We start from the raw sequence: 19,637 nt of genomic DNA, 5'->3' as shown, positions 1-19,637 counted from the left end.
GTATGTACCGTATAATTCTGAAATACCACCCACACATATTTTTTGAAAAAATGTTTCTTAAATTTGGGTGCGGGTCTTATTCAAGTCTTTCATTTCACGGCATGATACTTCACGCATCGTAGGGAATGTTACGATTTTTAGTGTATTTTAGTTTGTTAGCATTTATTTGAAAATAACAAGTGGACATGTGTGCACCGTATTGTTCTCTCTTATGTATTTCATGTGATAATGGAGATTTGTTCTATAATATAAATGTATGGTTTTCCGTGGTTTCCCATTTTCACACCAGGCAAATGCTGGGGCTGTACCTTAATTAAGGCCACGGCCGCTTCCTTCCCACTCCTAGCCCCTCCCTGTCCCATCGTCGCCATAAGACCTATCTGTGTCGGTGCGACGTAAAGCAGCTAACAAAAAACTTTCCTGAAAGTCGGCTGTAGTTTATAAGCTCAGTAAAATTATTTCTATGTATGGAACAACCGCGCCTTTGCTGGCGGGACCTAGTGTTTACAGTGCACTATGTCTTCTGGTATGGGCTAGAGCAATTTTGTTACTTTCATTGATCTGTCTCGGCTTTATCCTTGGCTTTGAGAAAATGAAAGTGACTGAGGTATGAGTGATGCTAGTAATGCCATTCCTTCTGCAGCCAGTCCCTGCTATGAATGGTGTGAAAATATTGCTCATAGGGTTGGTTGGTGCACACATTTCAGTGGGCTTGGCAGACTGATATGTAATGGTCACTTCTGGCTCGTGAGGAAAGCAACGGGAAACTACCTCACTCCTCATTTCCCTAGTACGCCTCTTCAGTGATGCCTAGGCCATATATGACAGCTGATGGCAAAGCTGTTGAGGATCCAACCAGCCTTCGGGCTGAGGACTAAACATACACATACATGGAACAACCCTGATATCAAACATCGGCACACTCGTGGTCACCGTGACTTGGCAACAACAACCCCAAACACACTTTCGCTTTTCTTTTACGATAAGTGCTCGGTCGCAGTCGGTCTAGAGTCTCACGTTCTTAGAGTAAACACAAATTCAACAAAGCGTTTGCAGTCTTTTACTGTTGGTGAAAAACTGAAAGTTATAAGGGAAGCTGAAATTACTGGAAATTGTGCTGCTGGTAGGAAATAAGATATAGATGAATCTTTTATTAGAGATTTGAGAAAGAAGATAGATTTTCTTTTAAACAGTAATGGTGATCATAGAGCTTTCCACCGGCGGAGTGCACAATTTCCTGAAATTGAAAGAATTCTGTACAAATACATGACAGAAAGATGTGAATTTGGATATGGCGTGTCTATCAAAATGTACCAATTAAAAGCATTAGAAATCACAAAAGAACTTTCTACACCAGAGTTTAAAGCAAGCCAACGGTAAATCACAAATTTCTACAAGGGAAATAAACAGAGCATTAGAAGGTGTACCACAATTTCACAGCTTGTTCCTGCTGACCATGAAGAAAAACTTTTCCTTCCAGTACCATATAATTCGGTTGTGAAAGAAAAATTTGTATCTGTTTTTTCAAATTGGGAAATTCAGATCAGACGCCCGTCTATTTTGAAATGTCATTGGTCAGTACTGTGAGTGTTAAGGAGTCAAAAAGTGTTACCATCAGAATAGGTGGTAATGAAAAACAGGTGTACAAGTAATGTTATGTATACTTGCTGATGGAACTAAACTTCCACCGTACGTTGTCTTAAAGAGAAAGACGCTTTCGAAAGAAATTCTACCTGCTGGTGTTATCATCAGAATTCAGGACTCCGACTGGATGGACAGTCTACTAGTGGAAGAATGGCTGAAATGTGTTTAGCAACATCATCCTAGTGCATTGTTTGTTATGGACAGCTACCGTGGTCACACAACAGAAGCTGTGAATAAGCAAATCAAGGACGCAAAAACCGATCTAGCAACCATTCGTGCGGACTGGCGTCAATGTTACAGCTGTTGGATATCTGTGTAAACCGTCCGCTCAAAGCAAATCTTGAAACAGCTATATACAGAGTGGGTGACAGCAGACAGTCATGCACTGACGCCAACTTGTCATATTAAGCGCCCTGAAGTTCAACTGCTTTGTTCATAGGTAAAGACGGCGTGGGATCATATCTCTGGTGACCTCGCCCGGAAAGGTTTCCAGAAGAGCAGTATTTCTAAAGCTATGGATGGCAGCGAAGACGATGTTGGGTGGGAAAGTGATAGTGAAAGCTCCGAAGTTGGTACTTCTGATGATGAATGAAGTGTTGACTGTCATTCTGTGATTGATAACATTTTCTGTGTGTGTTTTAAACAATTTATTGGGTATTATTTTGAGGGCACTTAAAAACTGTCTGAAACTATTTTAAATTTGTGAAACAAACGTAGTGAAATTACATTCTTGTTCTGTAGAAAATAATGTAAATAAATCTTAGTGAAATAATAAAAAAATTAAAAATTGTCCTTTAAAATATAGGGTGCGGGTCTTATTCAAGGGCGGGTGGTACTTGGGATTATCCGGTATTTATGTACAGTACAACCCTTGACCCGTTTCTCTACAAGGTCGAGTATGAAGTGAGGTGAATCTTTATAGCAGGGTTGAGTATGAAGTAAGATGAATCTCTGTAACAAGTTTTTATGACTGGATGCTCTTCCTGACATCAACCTCATCAGAGGAGTTAGTGAAGTGAAATGAATGATATGATAGTAAGAAGGGAGAGGGTGAAAACCAGTGCTGGCATATAGCCTACTCCTGTAGAATAACACAACGGGTTTGCTCAATGCTTTACGCCCCCATCTGTCGGACGAATCATCATCAAGAGTGTCATATGCCCTCACTCCATATGAACATTGTGGAGAGATTTGAAATTGAATCCAGACTCTTGGTTCGCATCTAGTGATTAGAAATTGTATACTACCACCTTTCCTACCCTCCGGGCCAACATTCTGATAGTCAGAAAGTTACAATTAATGTCTAAATTATTTATAAATTATATTCTGGACATTGCCTGGCCATGTTTGCCTATTACAGATAAGAGTAGACTGTATAGCCAGTGACTCAATGTAGTGTTGGGCTGTGGTAAATAATTAAAAGAAATAAGTTTCATAATGATAGATCCGTATTGAACTGTGATTACAATAGAGTAAAATAATATATTATTATTGGTCCACCTTTTCAATACAAAATGAAAATTACATAGGGACTAGTTTCGACCTAGTAATAGGTCATCATCAGCCTGAAGTAAGTCAAAGATCGAAGAAAACATAAACAATGTAAACACAAGTACAGTCTCTTTAAAGGTACATACCAAGTGGGAAGTTGAGTAGAGATATATGAAAAATAATAACTCATCCAAATTGACGAAGCACTGAGCGGAATTTATGTAAAGTTCGGTGCGCCGTATATTATAAAAGACCACTGTGCACTAAATGATGCAATAAAGAAGAATAGTAGGTTGAATGCTGGCTTCTTCTTAGCTGTTGTATAATCGAAGAAATTTATGTCGTGTTTTATAAGGTATTGATAGACGTCAAAATACATGGATGTTGGAAGGCTCTTCAGTTTTTTTTGAACATGGCAATAGTTGCGTGTGGAGGCTTAGGAAACCAGAGAAGCGTTATATTATGTTAAAAAATAGAGATCCTTAAAAAAGTCCCGTGCGTTGTATAAATTGTGGAAATGGAAATCGAAAAAACTTGGTTCTTAAGCGATAATGTTGTTCATTCAGAGATCGATTGAAAATAAAGAATCGTAACATAGTCTTCTCAAGATGTTCATAAACCAGAATTAATAGATGATGCGAAGTATGATGCTAGGAGAAAGCTCTTCTGCTTCTGGAATCTTGAAGGACGATGGATGTTTCACGAGGTGGAGCAACATATATGGAGTTAAATAAAGGTGGAAATAAATTCGCAGTTCAATGCGGACCATAAATTTGATTCTGAATAAAAGACAGTAAGATTTTCTTCTTTTTTTTTTTTTAATATGTCAAAAGGAAAACTCAAGCGTGATGTGATGAGCTGAAGAGAGAAACGGAGGTAGGAAAGGATCAAAGGAAATTTTGAGGAGGTGAGGGAAGAAAAATGAAGGCAGGAGAAGAATATATATTTTTTTTATTTTTTATTATTTTTTATATTTTATTTTTTAGCTGAAGAGAGAAACGGAGGTAGGTAAGGATCAAAGGAAATTTTTTTTTTTATGAGGTGAAGGAAGGAAAATAAAGGTCTGAGTTTTTTTTTTTTTTTTAAGCTGAAGAGTGAAACGGAGGTAGGTAAGGATCAACGGATTTTTTTTTTATTCTTTTATTTATTTTTTATCTGAAGAGAGAAACGAAGGTAGGTAAGGATCAAAGGATTTTTTTATTTATTTAGCTGAAGAGAGAAACGAAGGTAGGTAAGGATCAAAGGATTTTTTTTTTTGAGGTGAAGGAAGGAAAATAAAGGTCTGAGAATTTTTTTTTTGAGGTGAAGGAAGGAAAATAAAGGTCTGAGAATTTTTTTTTTTTTTTTTTTTTTTAAGGTGGGGCTGAGGGATGTGGGAATATGGAAGAATGATTAAGAAAAGTGCTAAAAATAGAATGAACAATCGGACCTTTAATATTAGATTTTGATTGTCTGAAAAGTTGAATTAGCAGGTCAAAAAGAATGTTTGATTTTTCGGAAATGTCATTGAGATTGAAATTGGGATTGAAATATTGGTCTAAATTTATAAAGCAATTCTCTGTTATGTTAAGGAGGGGTCCTTTATTCATAATTTTGAGAATTGTCATATCTTGTTTAATGTCAGTAAATTTATGATTACAATCATTCATGTGCTGACCAACTGCAGAAAATTTATTGTGTTTTTGGGCATTGACATGTTCAAGGTATCGTATTTTAAAGTTTCTTCCTGTTTGTCCGATATAAGAAGAATTGCAGCTGTTGCATTTGAACCTATATACACCAGATTTTGAAAAAGGGTCAGTTCTATTAATAGATGATGAGTTGTGTAAGACATTAGCGTTATTATTGTTGGTTTTGAAGGAGATTTTAACATCATGTTTTTTAAAAACGTTAGTGACCTTGTAAATATCTTTATTGAACGTGAAGGTAGAAAATGAAGAAATTTTTGGTTTTTCTTTTTTCAGAGTGGTTAAAGGACGATGTTTGTATTTATTGATAATACTTTCAATGAAAGAACTATTGTAACCATTGAGTTTTGCGATCATACGGATATTGTTCAATTCTTTTTTAAGATCACATTCTGACATTGGGACCGTATAGGCTCGATGAACCATACTATTATAAGCAGCTCTTTTATGGATTTGTGGATGATAGGAAACTTGATGAATAGTGGAAGATGTTTGGGTAGGCTTTCTGAAGATGTTGAATTTTAAGGAATATAGATGCCTAATGATGGTTAAGTCTAAAAAATTTATTCTTTGTTCAGATTCAGATTCGAGCGTAAATTTTATGTGTGGGTCGATATTATTAAGGCTGATAAGAGTAGAAGCTGCGTCTGTTGTGCTTTCATCTAGAATAACCAAAGTATCATCAACATATCTAGCCCAAAAAAGAATATTAATGAAGTTATTATTATTATCAATTTTAGTATGTTCTAAAAAATCTAAGTAGATTTCAGCTAGGATGCCCGAAGCCGGCGATCCCATGGCCAAACCTTCCTGCTGGTAGATAATACCGTCGAAAGTGAAATAGTTATTGTTTAAAACCAATTTCAGGATAGACATAAAGTCTTGTATTTCTAAAGCACTTAGGTGACTGTATTTGCCTAAATTGTTTTCAATTATAGGGTATAATTTAGAGGTTTGAATACTAGGATACATATTAACAACGTCAAAAGAGTGAAGGGAATGGTTAGGTTGGATATGAAAGTTATTAAGATTCTCGATCAATTCTGTAGTATTTTTAATAGATTTTTTAGACAAAAAATGATAATATCTTCTTAGAAACTTTTGAATGAATTGAGAAGCATTATAAAGAGGACTTGGTCTGTAATTGATGATCGGGCGGATAGGGATGCCGGGTTTGTGTATCTTAGGAAGGGCTTTAGCGGTTGGAAGACTTGGATTCATGCTAATAAATTTAGTTTTTTCTTGTTCAGTTAAAAGGAATGAAGTATTTTTAAGAGTTTGTTTAAGAAGGCGTTGGATTTTTTGAGTAGGGTCTTTTTTAACAACAGTGAACGAACTATCAGAAAAGAATTCTTTAGTCTTATTAATATAATTGTTTCTTTCCATTATAACAGTGGTATTGCCTTTATCGGCCTTAGTGACAATAAGATTATTATCAGAAATCTTCTTTTTGAGAGCGCGTAATCGCTTTTGATCAATGAATGATTCTTTAATGTCGCTAGGGATGTTGGAGTTCGTACTTGAGTTAAGAATGTCGTTAATTTTACGTTTAACTTCGAACCTAACTTCATCCTGTTTTTCGAGAGGTAATTTACTGATGGCTAGTTCAGATTCTAAGATCATAGTAGTAGAGCTGTCAAGTTTATTAAGATTAGGCCAATTATGATTAGGACCTTTGGCTAAAATTGAATTATCGTCATCATTCAGAGGAACATTGGATAAATTAATAATTGGTGGATGAAATTGAATCATTGTGCTAGAGGAATTTCTATTATTAGTAGCAAGGGTGTTATTAGATTTAGAACCTTTTAGTATACTAAGTTTCTTATCTAAGGTTTTCTGTTTCTTAGCTAATATGTTGAAAAGTCTATTATCAATTAGAGATTGAAATAAATTCCATTGAACACTTGAAAGTGAATTTGCAGCTACGAGGTGAGTTTCATATAATCTATGATTTAAGAAAGATTTTTTCTTGTATAGGAATTTAATTTCTTCTTTTAGCCAAATTTTGTTCGTTTTAATTTGGGTCTTAGCAATGTGAGGCGAAGGTCGAAATCTTTTTAAGTTGCCTTTGAGAAAATTAGGTGTCAAATTATACGTAATACATTGTTTAAGAAACTCGATATCCTTGCCTAATTTGGCTATTTTAACTTTTAAACCTAAGTATAAATAGGCTTTACGTTTTGCCTGGTTGGCTAAGTAATTAAAAGAAATAAGTTTCATAATGATAGATCCGTATTGAACTGTGATTACAATAGAGTAAAATAATATATTATTATTGGTCCACCTTTTCAATACAAAATGAAAATTACATAGGGACTAGTTTCGACCTAGTAATAGGTCATCATCAGCCTGAAGTAAGTCAAAGATCGAAGAAAACATAAACAATGTAAACACAAGTACAGTCTCTTTAAAGGTACATACCAAGTGGGAAGTTGAGTAGAGATATATGAAAAATAATAACTCATCCAAATTGACGAAGCACTGAGCGGAATTTATGTAAAGTTCGGTGCGCCGTATATTATAAAAGACCACTGTGCACTAAATGATGCAATAAAGAAGAATAGTAGGTTGAATGCTGGCTTCTTCTTAGCTGTTGTATAATCGAAGAAATTTACGTCGTGTTTTATAAGGTATTGATAGACGTCAAAATACATGGATGTTGGAAGGCTCTTCAGTTTTTTTTGAACATGGCAATAGTTGCGTGTGGAGGCTTAGGAAACCAGAGAAGCGTTATATTATGTTAAAAAATAGAGATCCTTAAAAAAGTCCCGTGCGTTGTATAAATTGTGGAAATGGAAATCGAAAAAACTTGGTTCTTAAGCGATAATGTTGTTCATTCAGAGATCGATTGAAAATAAAGAATCGTAACATAGTCTTCTCAAGATGTTCATAAACCAGAATTAATAGATGATGCGAAGTATGATGCTAGGAGAAAGCTCTTCTGCTTCTGGAATCTTGAAGGACGATGGATGTTTCACGAGGTGGAGCAACATATATGGAGTTAAATAAAGGTGGAAATAAATTCGCAGTTCAATGCGGACCATAAATTTGATTCTGAATAAAAGACAGTAAGATTTTCTTCTTTTTTTTTTTTTTTTTTAATATGTCAAAAGGAAAACTCAAGCGTGATGTGATGAGCTGAAGAGAGAAACGGAGGTAGGAAAGGATCAAAGGAAATTTTGAGGAGGTGAGGGAAGAAAAATGAAGGCAGGAGAAGAATATATAATTTTTTTATTTTTTATTTTTTATATTTTATTTTTTAGCTGAAGAGAGAAACGGAGGTAGGTAAGGATCAAAGGAAATTTTTTTTTTTTTTTTTATGAGGTGAAGGAAGGAAAATAAAGGTCTGAGTTTTTTTTTTTTTTTAGCTGAAGAGTGAAACGGAGGTAGGTAAGGATCAACGGATTTTTTTTTTTATTCTTTTATTTATTTTTTATCTGAAGAGAGAAACGAAGGTAGGTAAGGATCAAAGGATTTTTTTATTTATTTCTCTCTTCAGCTCATCACATCACGCTTGAGTTTTCCTTTTGACATATTAAAAAAAAAAGAAAATCTTACTGTCTTTTTTTCAGAATCAAATTTATGGTCCGCATTGAACTGCGAATTTATTTCCACCTTTATTTAACTCCATATATGTTGCTCCACCTCGTGAAACATCCATCGTCCTTCAAGATTCCAGAAGCAGAAGAGCTTTCTCCTAGCATCATACTTCGCATCATCTATTAATTCTGGTTTATGAACATCTTGAGAAGACTATGTTACGATTCTTTATTTTCAATCGATCTCTGAATGAACAACATTATCGCTTAAGAACCAAGTTTTTTCGATTTCCATTTCCACAATTTATACAACGCACGGGACTTTTTTAAGGATCTCTATTTTTTAACATAATATAACGCTTCTCTGGTTTCCTAAGCCTCCACACGCAACTATTGCCATGTTCAAAAAAAAACTGAAGAGCCTTCCAACATCCATGTATTTTGACGTCTATCAATACCTTATAAAACACGACGTAAATTTCTTCGATTATACAACAGCTAAGAAGAAGCCAGCATTCAACCTACTATTCTTCTTTATTGCATCATTTAGTGCACAGTGGTCTTTTATAATATACGGCGCACCGAACTTTACATAAATTCCGCTCAGTGCTTCGTCAATTTGGATGAGTTATTATTTTTCATATATCTCTACTCAACTTCCCACTTGGTATGTACCTTTAAAGAGACTGTACTTGTGTTTACATTGTTTATGTTTTCTTCGATCTTTGACTTACTTCAGGCTGATGATGACCTATTACTAGGTCGAAACTAGTCCCTATGTAATTTTCATTTTGTATTGAAAAGGTGGACCAATAATAATATATTATTTTACTCTACTGTGGTAAATAACCCGACTCTCAAATGAGGCCAACAGCTTCGGGCAGAGGAGCACCTTTAGTTGGGTGCTGGTCCAGCATTAAAGGAAATGCTAATAAAATCCAGCAGACAGCATCTGTTCTCCATGTTAGCAGCGGCTTCATTGAAACAAAATGTTATTTGTCCCCCATACACTAAAGATCACAATATCACTCCTGGGAATGCTGTATAGATTGTCCGACATTACTGACATCACGCCCTCAGGGCCTACTATGTATCTTGCATCCTACAGATTATTGAATTCCTGTCTCCCACTTGGTCTACCTCTTCACCCAATAATCTTAGCCATGCTTATCGAGTACAGTCATTCTTCTGAGTCAATGTTAGAGCCAGAATATCTGACTGTTGAGATTTGAGCAGTAATCAGATACTGGGAAAATTACCCTTTGCCCGCTATCTACTCGCAGGAAAATAGGCGACCTTAAATTCCTATACAATGCAGTTAACGGTTTATTTCATTCTCCTGAAGCTGTATCCTTTACCCTACATATCCATAATCACAAAACCAGAGTAAATCCATCCATTCCTGTTTCATATCCCGCCTGTCTCTTGTTCAAAGAACTTGATTCATTAGAATTCCTATCCTTCGTAACTCCTTATCTTCTGACAGGAACTTGGAACATTTTTCTTTGTATTCCTCCTTGAATCTTCTCTTCCTTAACTCAACCTAGCTCCTTTCCTCCATCTTTTCCTTTCTGTTTTTATCTCACTGCTGTCCCCTCTACTGTACAAAGTAATATTTATTTATTTATTTATTTACTAATTAATTACTGTAGTGTAACATATGTGTCGTATCAGTATTTATGTTGCTGTGCCTAGCTGTTAAATTCTTCTATTCGTGTTACTTTCAATCTTTGATTTTCCTCATTCCTCTCATTTGCCATTAATTTTAACGCTAACTCTTGTTTCCCGCTGCAAACGCATCGTAGTGTGGCCTTGCTCACTTATTTGGGTCTCTTGTACATCGGATGTGTCATCTGGAACTCCAGCCCTGTCTCTGGGTAAGCCCTCTCTGCTTTTCGGTGTAATGATTTAACTTAATTTACCGATAATCAATTTTTGAAGGAGTTTCCCTGCTGATATCCATTAGTGTAAATTTTTTACAGGAATTTCATGAAAGCAGTAGTTATTCGTACTACTTCCATCTTCATTTTCAAAGTGACAAGCCAATTTCCTAACCCTTTTGTAATTTAAATGTAATGTTCCTCCAAAATCTTCTGAGTCAATTAAAAATGTATATCCATGAGATAAGACATTTTCATTTGCAACTGTGATACACTTCATCTTCCAATCTACGTTTTAAACTTGTAATTTTAAATAAATGAGTTTTGTAGCTTATTCTCTTAGACATGTTTTCCAACCCTAACAGCACTCACGAGGGAGGTCCTTCATTTTCACACCCTACGTGGCCCTTCCCTTTCTTTGCCAATACCTTCACTTTTTTAAGTGTTGGACCACTTTCATTTTGCTTCTGATTAGTGTTAATAGAGAATGGATGCCCAGTTGCAGATCCTCTTAACACGTTCCGTGCGGTTCGGGTCACCATGTGCCCCGAAACATGTTACTCTTATCCGTCGGTGCGAACTTCCCAGAATTGCGAAGTAAGTAACTACGTCCTAGTTACGAATTTCCGTTAACTAATGGCAACATAGTGTTCCAATTGAAGCAAAGGATCGAGGCATACTGCTAGTTTTGATCGGCCCACCGGTGACCCGAAGGAAGTTTTTTTCATCTTCCGTTCATATCGCATCGGGTCACCCTGAGTCCCGATTGTTGTCTGACCTATATTTTTACGCGGGAATCGCTTAGCGCGGTTACGGTGAATGAAGCCTAAGATGTTGCTGTCCGCAGATCGTAGACTGTTGTTTAAGGAGTACCACCCTTCTGATATCTGCTTTCTACATTGCTCTTAGGAAAGCCAATAGAGGTTATTGGAGTTATTGGAATAGTTATTGACATATTTACTATCTTCCGTATATAATATTTACAAGCAATTTCACGTCCTTTTTTAGGTATGGAGCTTTCACATTCTGACACACCGGCAGCACGGAAAAGAAAGAGGGTTAGGACAGCACTGGGGTGGGCCTATATTAAGTTCCGTGCGGTTCGGGTCACCATGTGCCCCGAAACATGTTACTCTTATCCGTCGGTGCGAACTTCCCAGAATTGCGAAGTAAGTAACTACGTCCTAGTTACGAATTTCTGTTAACTAATGGCAACATAGTGTTCCAATTGAAGTAAAGGATCGAGGCATACTGCTAGTTTTGATCGGCCCACCGGTGACCCAATTATTTCCGGGGTCATTTCTGTTTCACGCAATTGTTGAATCGGAACACTGTCGCACAGGTAAATACGCTGGAATGTCTCCTCAACAATAACGCACACAACAAGTGCACATGCATGGTTTAGGATGTCATACTAGGGAGTAAACAAAGTCAAATTCGTCAGGTCACCGGTGACCCGAACCGATAATAACTAAAGGCAGCATCGGGTCACCGGTGGGCCGATACGACGTAACATTAAGTCATTGAAATTCACTGCCGCAGGGAACGTGTTAACCTGCGAGAGGTCGCGTCATGGTCTTTTAGACCAGGCCCATACATTTTTTATTCTTTCGAAATAGTTTCATGGTATAGAGTTTCATCCCTTCCTGTACATTTCAATGGACCCTTCCACTACACGCGCTTATGTTCGCTGTTCCCCACTTCCATCACCAGTGAAGCAGTGGAAAGCTTTTTCTGTAAGCCTGGTAGTTTCCACCGTGCGTGACTCCTGACGTTCACCTTGCACAGTCTTTGTTGTCAGTATAGAAGCGTTTTGTGAGTTTCATGGATATATTTCTCTTAAAAAATGTTTTTTGCTACAAAAACCGGTATTTAGTTTCACGGATATATTTTTCTTTCATGATACAATTTGTTTTGTATTAAAAACTGGTATTTTGTTTCATTGATATACTTTTCTTTAATAATATAATGTGTTTTGCTGTGCATTTTGTTTCATGGATATATTTTTCTTACACAATACAATGTGATTTGCAAGAAAAAGTGGTATTTCGTTTCATAGACATTTTTTTCCGTAAAGGTACAATGCATTTTGCAACAAAAACTGGTATTTTATACTCCCCAGTCAAAATGACTCTGCGTGATCCATTACGTAAATATTTTGACGTGACCCCTCGTGGTTTAAAATAGTTATAATCACCACCACTTCTGTTAGGACTTCAAATTTCCAAATCCTTTCTTTTGATTGTCATGATCTGAACTTTGATTTTGAAATTGATTAGCATTCCCTTCCTAAATGTAAAAGTGTGTATTTGTATACCGCGAGGTTACAAATAAAATGTCTTCTTTTTCAGGTATATTCTAATATTTATGAATCTTGCATTACAGTAGAATCTTGATTATACGTTCCCAGAAACTATGTTTTCCCGTATTATTCGTCAAATTACGTGGTCCTGCGAGCATCCTAATTAAATCACGTTGTAAAAATCCCACATTATCCGTTCCTCAAAGAAATGATTTTCCAGATCAACCGTCGAGAAATTCCAGTCCCATCAACGCTTAATCCTCGATCACGCATTTTTCAAGAAACTGTATCTCACGAAAGGACGGCTACGGCATAAGTACGGATCATGGTGTTAACATCCCGTCATTGTGGTAATTTGAGGAAGAACTATACTGGAGAAGCGATTGGCGGTGAACTTTCATATGGGACCATCTTAGCATCGCATTTGGATGGTATTGTTTAGAGAATCCTAGGAAATCATAAAGCAGAGTGTGTCCACAACAATTGGAAGGAGACAGAGCACATTTCGACAGCTATACCTGAAGACAAAAGAAGTTTCTTCAAATGTTCGTACTTGCAAAACGTCTACATTATATCCAGGGTTAGATGTATAATTTTTAAAAAAAACTTTCAAGTGTATCTCCGAACAGGTTTTGGGCACTTCCCTCAGGGCACTGTATAGTCACTGGGCTTTCAGGCAGGAATCGAAACTGCTCCTTCTTAAGTAACACAAATTTTGTATTTTAATATTATCGTATACAATTATGTTATTGAGACCAGAACATATGTTGCACCTTATATACATAAAGCAATGGGAGGTTTTGGGATTGCCTATTGCTGTTTTGGTCGTAATATAAGATGGGAATTTCACATTTTTGTGTTAAAATGTTTAAAAAACCACAGTCGTTTTATTTGCACACGTTACATTTAAAAAATGTGTAACATTCTGCACTCGTACCGACTTGTAAGCGAGCGTGCTTTCCAGCTGAGCTCAAAGTTGCGAATAACCGTAATTTCGGAAGTGTTAATTATATTTTTTCTCTTTCCAATTTGATTCTGATTAGTGATGGGCAGAATTGAATATAATGCATTTGAGAACTTGAGAATCGACACTTACATTTGAAACCATATTCTCGAGTTCAACATAACTTTTAGAAGTCGATGTAGGCCTAATTTACGCAGTACAAGATTTCCATAAACTGACTACACCAAATTACAATCGAATATTCAAAAAAAAGGATTTCACCATCATGTTGGGTGCTTTTGTATCTAATGTGCTTTATTTTATTAGATTAGAAAATTAAAAACTACTTGTGGTCATTTACTGTTTGTCTTGACGTTACGGGTATTAAGATTTTTTGAAGAGTTTGGCTGATCAAAGTTGCTGAACTGAAAGAAGTTTTCAGAGGAAATTGACAAAGTTTCCCCGGTAAAACTGAATGTAAAGTTTGAGATTTCTAAGTCACGTACTGGTAATTAATGTTCGAAGCCGGCCCCACGGTCTAACTTGCCCACCTCTCACCCGGAGGCCCGGGTTCGATTCCCAGCCAGGTCAGGCATTTTTACCTCTACATGAAGGCTGGTTCCAGGTTTACTCATTCTACGATTAACTTTAATTGAGGAGCTATTTAAAGCTGAGATGGCGAACCCGGTCTAGAGTGCTAGGAAGAATGGCCGAGAGGATTTGTCACACTGACTATGCGTCACCTTGTAATCTGCAGGCCTTCGGACCAAGCAGCAGTCGCTTGATAGGCGGAAGGCCCATTGAGACTGTAGTTTGGTTTGGTTTAAGGGTGTTTGTAAGATTATAAGTATACATATTTCATTTTTGTGATGTTTAGCCAAACTGTTGATGGTTCATTCGTTCCCGGATTTTCCGTTTTCCCATGTTGTATGCTTTTCTTTTCTGGGGTCCATCCAAAAACGGAGAATCGAGGTTCCACTGTGCTTTCAACAAAGTGGAAAACTTAAAGGATATATATTTCTAAACATGGCAACCCTGGTCATAACTTAAGAAAATACTTACCATCGGGAGACTCTTTGGCAGCAGGTTTCCTTTGTTCAGCAAGACTTGTCTCCATCTCATAATCTTCAACTTCATCATCTTCAATTTCCTCATCTTCATATTCATCATCAAATTCTGCCAAAGAAATTAAGAAAACAACATTAGGAAAATGAATAGTTCTCTGTAATGCGAAAAAACAACAAACTCTCATCCTTAGAAAACACACCAAGAACTGTCCTCCGAACAGATGTTGATGGTCGCTCCACTGCTATACTTGGGAATCAGGAGAAAAGCTCATCATATGTCAACAAGAAATATATGACTGTTCACATGACAACAGAGTTCCATTTGTGAAGATGTTCCTTTCTTTCTTTCTTTCTTTCTTTGTTTTGATTTAAGGGCCATCTGTCACTGAAACGGTTCTGGTTCGACTAGTTTACGAGAAGTTACACAGGTAACAAAGGAGTGAGTTACAACAAAACTCGCTTGCATGTTCTGCGAGAAAGAAAAGCAAGATCACACCAATCCAAGAGTCAAGGTCGGCTGCATTTATTCAGGTCTTTGATATGTAAACTACTGTAGCAACCACAATATGTAATGGAAAGCTAAATCACAACCTAGCTCGAAAGTTGTTAAACATTTTTGGACCTACAACAAACAAGGAGTGCACAAGGAGATACAGTATAATATTTTTTAAAAATTTTCAATGTAAACACAGCTTTTAGAGACATTATATAAAACAGGCCTTTCCAACGTGGCACCTGGTGTATTTTTTTTAGTGCCCTCCAAATGCAGATTTAATTTCATGAATTTTAACCATAGTTAAAAGTTTAGGATAAAGTGATGGTTACATTTTTCCCTGTCAACAATTCTGATTCTCCTCTTTCTTTTTCCTTTTTTTTTCTTACAAGTTGCTTTACGTCGCTCTGACCCAGACAGGTCTTATGGTGACGATGGGACAAGAAAGAGCTAGGAGTGGAAAGGAAGCGGCCGTGGCCTTAAGGTACAGCCCCAGCATTTGCTTGGTGTGAAAATGGGAAACAATGGAAAACCATTTTCAGGGCTGCCGACAGTGGGTTTCGAACCCACTATCTCCCGAATACTGGATACTGGCCGCACTTAAGCGGCAGCTATCGAGCTCGGTTTTCTTTTCTTAGTTTTAGCTGTACTCATTCCAGAGACCACACCCTCCGATATTTCAGAACATTCTCTCAGGCGTTACGTGCTGCAGAAATGCAGTTCATTGTGTATCTGTGACAGCTCCGTACATTTTAATCCCTATTTCTTATTGAGACAAGGTGTTTTAAGAAAAGGCTGACAGATGATTGTATTTACCAGTTACAACAGCTTTCAGGAAACGATCGCATTGTGAATACTTTATCAGTACTTCCTTTTCAACATTCTTACAAAGCATCATCTGTGGAACAGGTACATAGCTTCAATGAGTCTTCAGTTGAATTCAGATTTTCTTTTTATCAATATGTTTTACATCGCACCGACACAGATAGGTCTTATGCCAATGATGGGATACGAAAGACCTAGGAGTAGGTAGGAAAAAGCCGTGGCTTTAATTAAGATACAGCCCCAGCATTTGCCTGATGAGAAAATGGGAAACAATGGAAAACCATCTTCAGGGCTACCAACAGTGAGGTTCGAACCCACTATTTGCCAAATGCAAACTTGCTTGTAAATATTATCTATGGAAGATAATAAACTTATCAATGACTACTCCAATAAATAAAAGCTCGAAAACTTATATTCGCTTACCTGAGAGCAATGTAGAAATGAATAGGTTACACGAGATGTCAGAAAGGTGCTAATCCTCCCATTAAACAACAATCTGCTATTTGAAGGCAGCAACATTGTAGGCTTCATTCACCGCAACCGCACAAGCGATTCCCGCCGAAAAATATAGGTTAGACAACAATCTGAACACAGGGTGACCCGAAGCGATGTGAATGGAAGATGCAAAAAGAATTCCTTCGGGTCACCAATGGGCCGATCAAAACCAGTCGTATGCCATGATCCTTTACTTCAATAGGAACACTATGTTGCCATTAGTTATCGGAAATTTGTAAGTAGGACGTACTTACTTACTCCGCAATTTTAGGTAGTTCGCACCAACGGATAAGAGTAACGTGCTTCGGGACACATGGTGACCCAAACCACGACGAATGTGTTAATGGAGACTACGGCCAAGTATGAACAAGACAGAGTCAGCTGGTATCTATCTCAATAACAAAATAGCAGACACACAACTGAGAAAGTCATGATTCGTCACAATCTTCACACAAAATATGTGGATGTTATCCTTGACCACATGCTTTCCACCTTTCTATGAAAGGCGTCTAGAAACCCTTGCAGCAAATCTAAGGACCCAAAACAACATCCTCCATAAATTGTATGGAACCTCATGGGGTGCTTCGACAGATAGTTTGTGATGCTCTACTCTAAGCTCTGAATATTCAACAGCCGAATACTGCTCTCCAGTGTGGTTAAATACTGCACATACATGTCCAGCTGAACATCTCAACAAGAATAATATCTGGAACCATCCAGTCTACTCCAACATACTTGCTACCATTGAAAATGAAAATCCACAGCCAGTTTCCAGTCATTCGATTGGGTCAGGGATGGAATGAATGAAGCCCCATCTAGCAACGAGGATAGGAATTGTGCCAGCTAATTAAGCCTGTCAATCTCCTCTGGAGTGATGATTAATGACTGACAGTTGAAATGTTGGTTGTTTGTTACAAGTGGCTTTATGTCGCACCAACACAGATAGGTCTTATTGCAATGATGGAACAGGAAAGGGATAGGAGTGGAAAGGAAGCGGCCGTGGCCTCAATTAAAGTACAGCCCCAGCATTTGCCTGGTGTGAAAATGGAAAACCATTTTAGGGCTGCCGACAGTGGGGTCGCATCTACTGTCTCCCGAATACTGGATAATGGCCGCACTTGAGCGACTGCAGTTATCGAGCTCAGTTCACAAATGAAATGACATATTGGAGTGTGTTGCTGGAATGAATGATGACAGGGAAAACCGGAGTATCCAGAAAAAAAAACCTGTCCCGCCTCTGCTTTGTCCAGCACAAATCTCACATGGAGTGACCAGGATTTGAACCATGGAACCCAGCGATAAGAGGCCGGCGTGCTGCCACCTGATCCACGGAGGCTCACTGGCTACCATTCCTCTCTCGCATTGCTCCACCATATCTGTGGCGTCCAAAAACATTACATTAAGAGTATATTAAGATCTTGTCCCACACTGCACCAAGAACATTTCTCCGCGATACTTCCAGGCACTAGAATTGCAGTAGGCCAGTCATTATTTACAGCACAGGACACTATGACACCAATCTCTGTAGAAGAAGTGTGGTACACCTACCAGGCATGTAAACAACATAAAGCCCCTGGACTTGACTATCTCACAAAGTTTTGAAGGAATTTCTATCACTAACTGTGGAAATATTGACGTTATTCAATGCATGAACCAGTATCAAACAATGAAAAGTAGCCACGAAATGGAGGAAGTATCTTACACTCATAGCTCAAACCAACAGTGTTCTCCACTGGTTTGAAATAAATATAAGCAAAACAAAGACGATCAAATTCAGGCAAGGGGGAAGTGTATCAAAATTAAACGGCAACAGTTTAAGATCCGCTGATGACAAATATGAAATGGGATGACTTACCCATTGGAGTACCATCTGCTAGTAGTATGTATCCCTTGCCAGATGATCCATAATTATCTTCATCTGATGCTGAAAAAGGAACAAGTCAGAATTAGAATTCAGTTCTTCCAAAGTACACAGGTGATTCATGATGTAAAGTACAAAATGTTCAGCCATAAATAAATGTACTGTTTTTTAAAATTACAATTGTACCTTTCCACAGCTTTAAAATCTTACAATTTCTTTAGATTACAGTAACATTAATTTATTTTAGAAAGCTTTTTTGTTAGTACATGCTTCGTTTTCCACGGAACATCTTCAACATGATAATTAAAATATATACAAAAACACAAACAACATAGGTAAAACAATATTAAAAACAATTTGTCATCAACTGAATAACTGTCTTAACACAGGGCCTCTCAAACACCCAAAATCTCATGCGTGCAAACAGCGGTGCAGAGTTCCTGTGCACAGTGCATCGGTTCCGCTCAGCTTGGACCAGTGGTTCGTCTCTGGGCTACTCGGCTAAGCTTGGCTCGGATTTGGAGCACTACGGAGCAAGTGAAGAAGAGGGAGACAGGGGGAGCGAGCGAGACAGGCGTGGGGAAAGAGAGAGACAGCGCTATTGCTCCAAATCAAGGAGTGGGGGTCTGGACTCTGGTCAGCAAAGCGAAGTCATGTTTTGCAACGTGCGCAGTGCATGCACCAGGCACATGCACCCTGAGAGGCATTTAAGGACAAGTTGTTTTTAATACTGTTTTACCTATATTGTTTATGTTTTTGTGTATATTTTCATTAGCATTCAAGATCACGGCTGAAGGTATTTTCCATGGAAAACGAGACATTTGCAAACAAAAAAACTTTTAAAAATAAATTAATGCTATTGTAATCCAAGATTTCAAAGAGGCGAAAAGATGGAACTTTCCATACAAGTTGGAATTTGGTATGTATTTTTCTTTTGTCGCACTGACACAGAAAAACGTTATGATGATGAAGGGACAGGAAAGTGCTAGGATTGGGAAGGAAGTGACCATAACCTTAACTAAGGTACAACCTAGTGTGAAAATGGGAAACCATGGGAAACCACACAAAACCATCTCCAGGGTTGCCGACAGTGAGGTTCAAACCCACTATCTCCAGAATGCAAGCTGATAGCTACATGACCCAAACCGCACAGCCACTTACTCAGTAAATTTACTGGTATAATCTTAAAGAAATTGATTATACAATTTACTATCTTCGACCTGAACCTACTGCTCCACAGAACTGCTTTGACCATTACAATTCAGGAAGTCTGGATATGCTGATGCCTTGGCAATAGCAACGCAAATGCTTAGGGACAACTGAAGAAATATTAACACAGGATATAGCCATATGGTATGTTCTGGGCTGTCAGTGCAGAGATGGTGTGAAATGATATTAGTAGATGA

General features: G+C 37.6%; 1 protein-coding gene across 1 annotated transcript in view; it reads right to left on the bottom strand.

Moving 5' to 3' along the window:
- LOC136884936 (uncharacterized) overlaps window positions 1-19,637 on the bottom strand; it is a 76,608-nt gene that overhangs the window by 5,896 nt on the left and 51,075 nt on the right. Inside the window, exons 10-11 of the mRNA XM_068230068.1 lie at window positions 18,226-18,294; window positions 14,553-14,666 (exon numbers count right to left, since the gene is read on the bottom strand). Of these exons, the coding sequence (XP_068086169.1) occupies window positions 14,553-14,666; window positions 18,226-18,294 (183 nt within the window). The remainder of the gene's footprint in view (window positions 1-14,552; window positions 14,667-18,225; window positions 18,295-19,637) is intronic.

The sequence above is a fragment of the Anabrus simplex genome, chromosome 13, assembly GCF_040414725.1.
Source record: "Anabrus simplex isolate iqAnaSimp1 chromosome 13, ASM4041472v1, whole genome shotgun sequence".
Taxonomy (NCBI): domain Eukaryota; kingdom Metazoa; phylum Arthropoda; class Insecta; order Orthoptera; family Tettigoniidae; genus Anabrus; species Anabrus simplex.
Note: the sequence above shows the minus strand (reverse complement) of the source record. Positions and strands in the feature narration are given on the sequence as shown.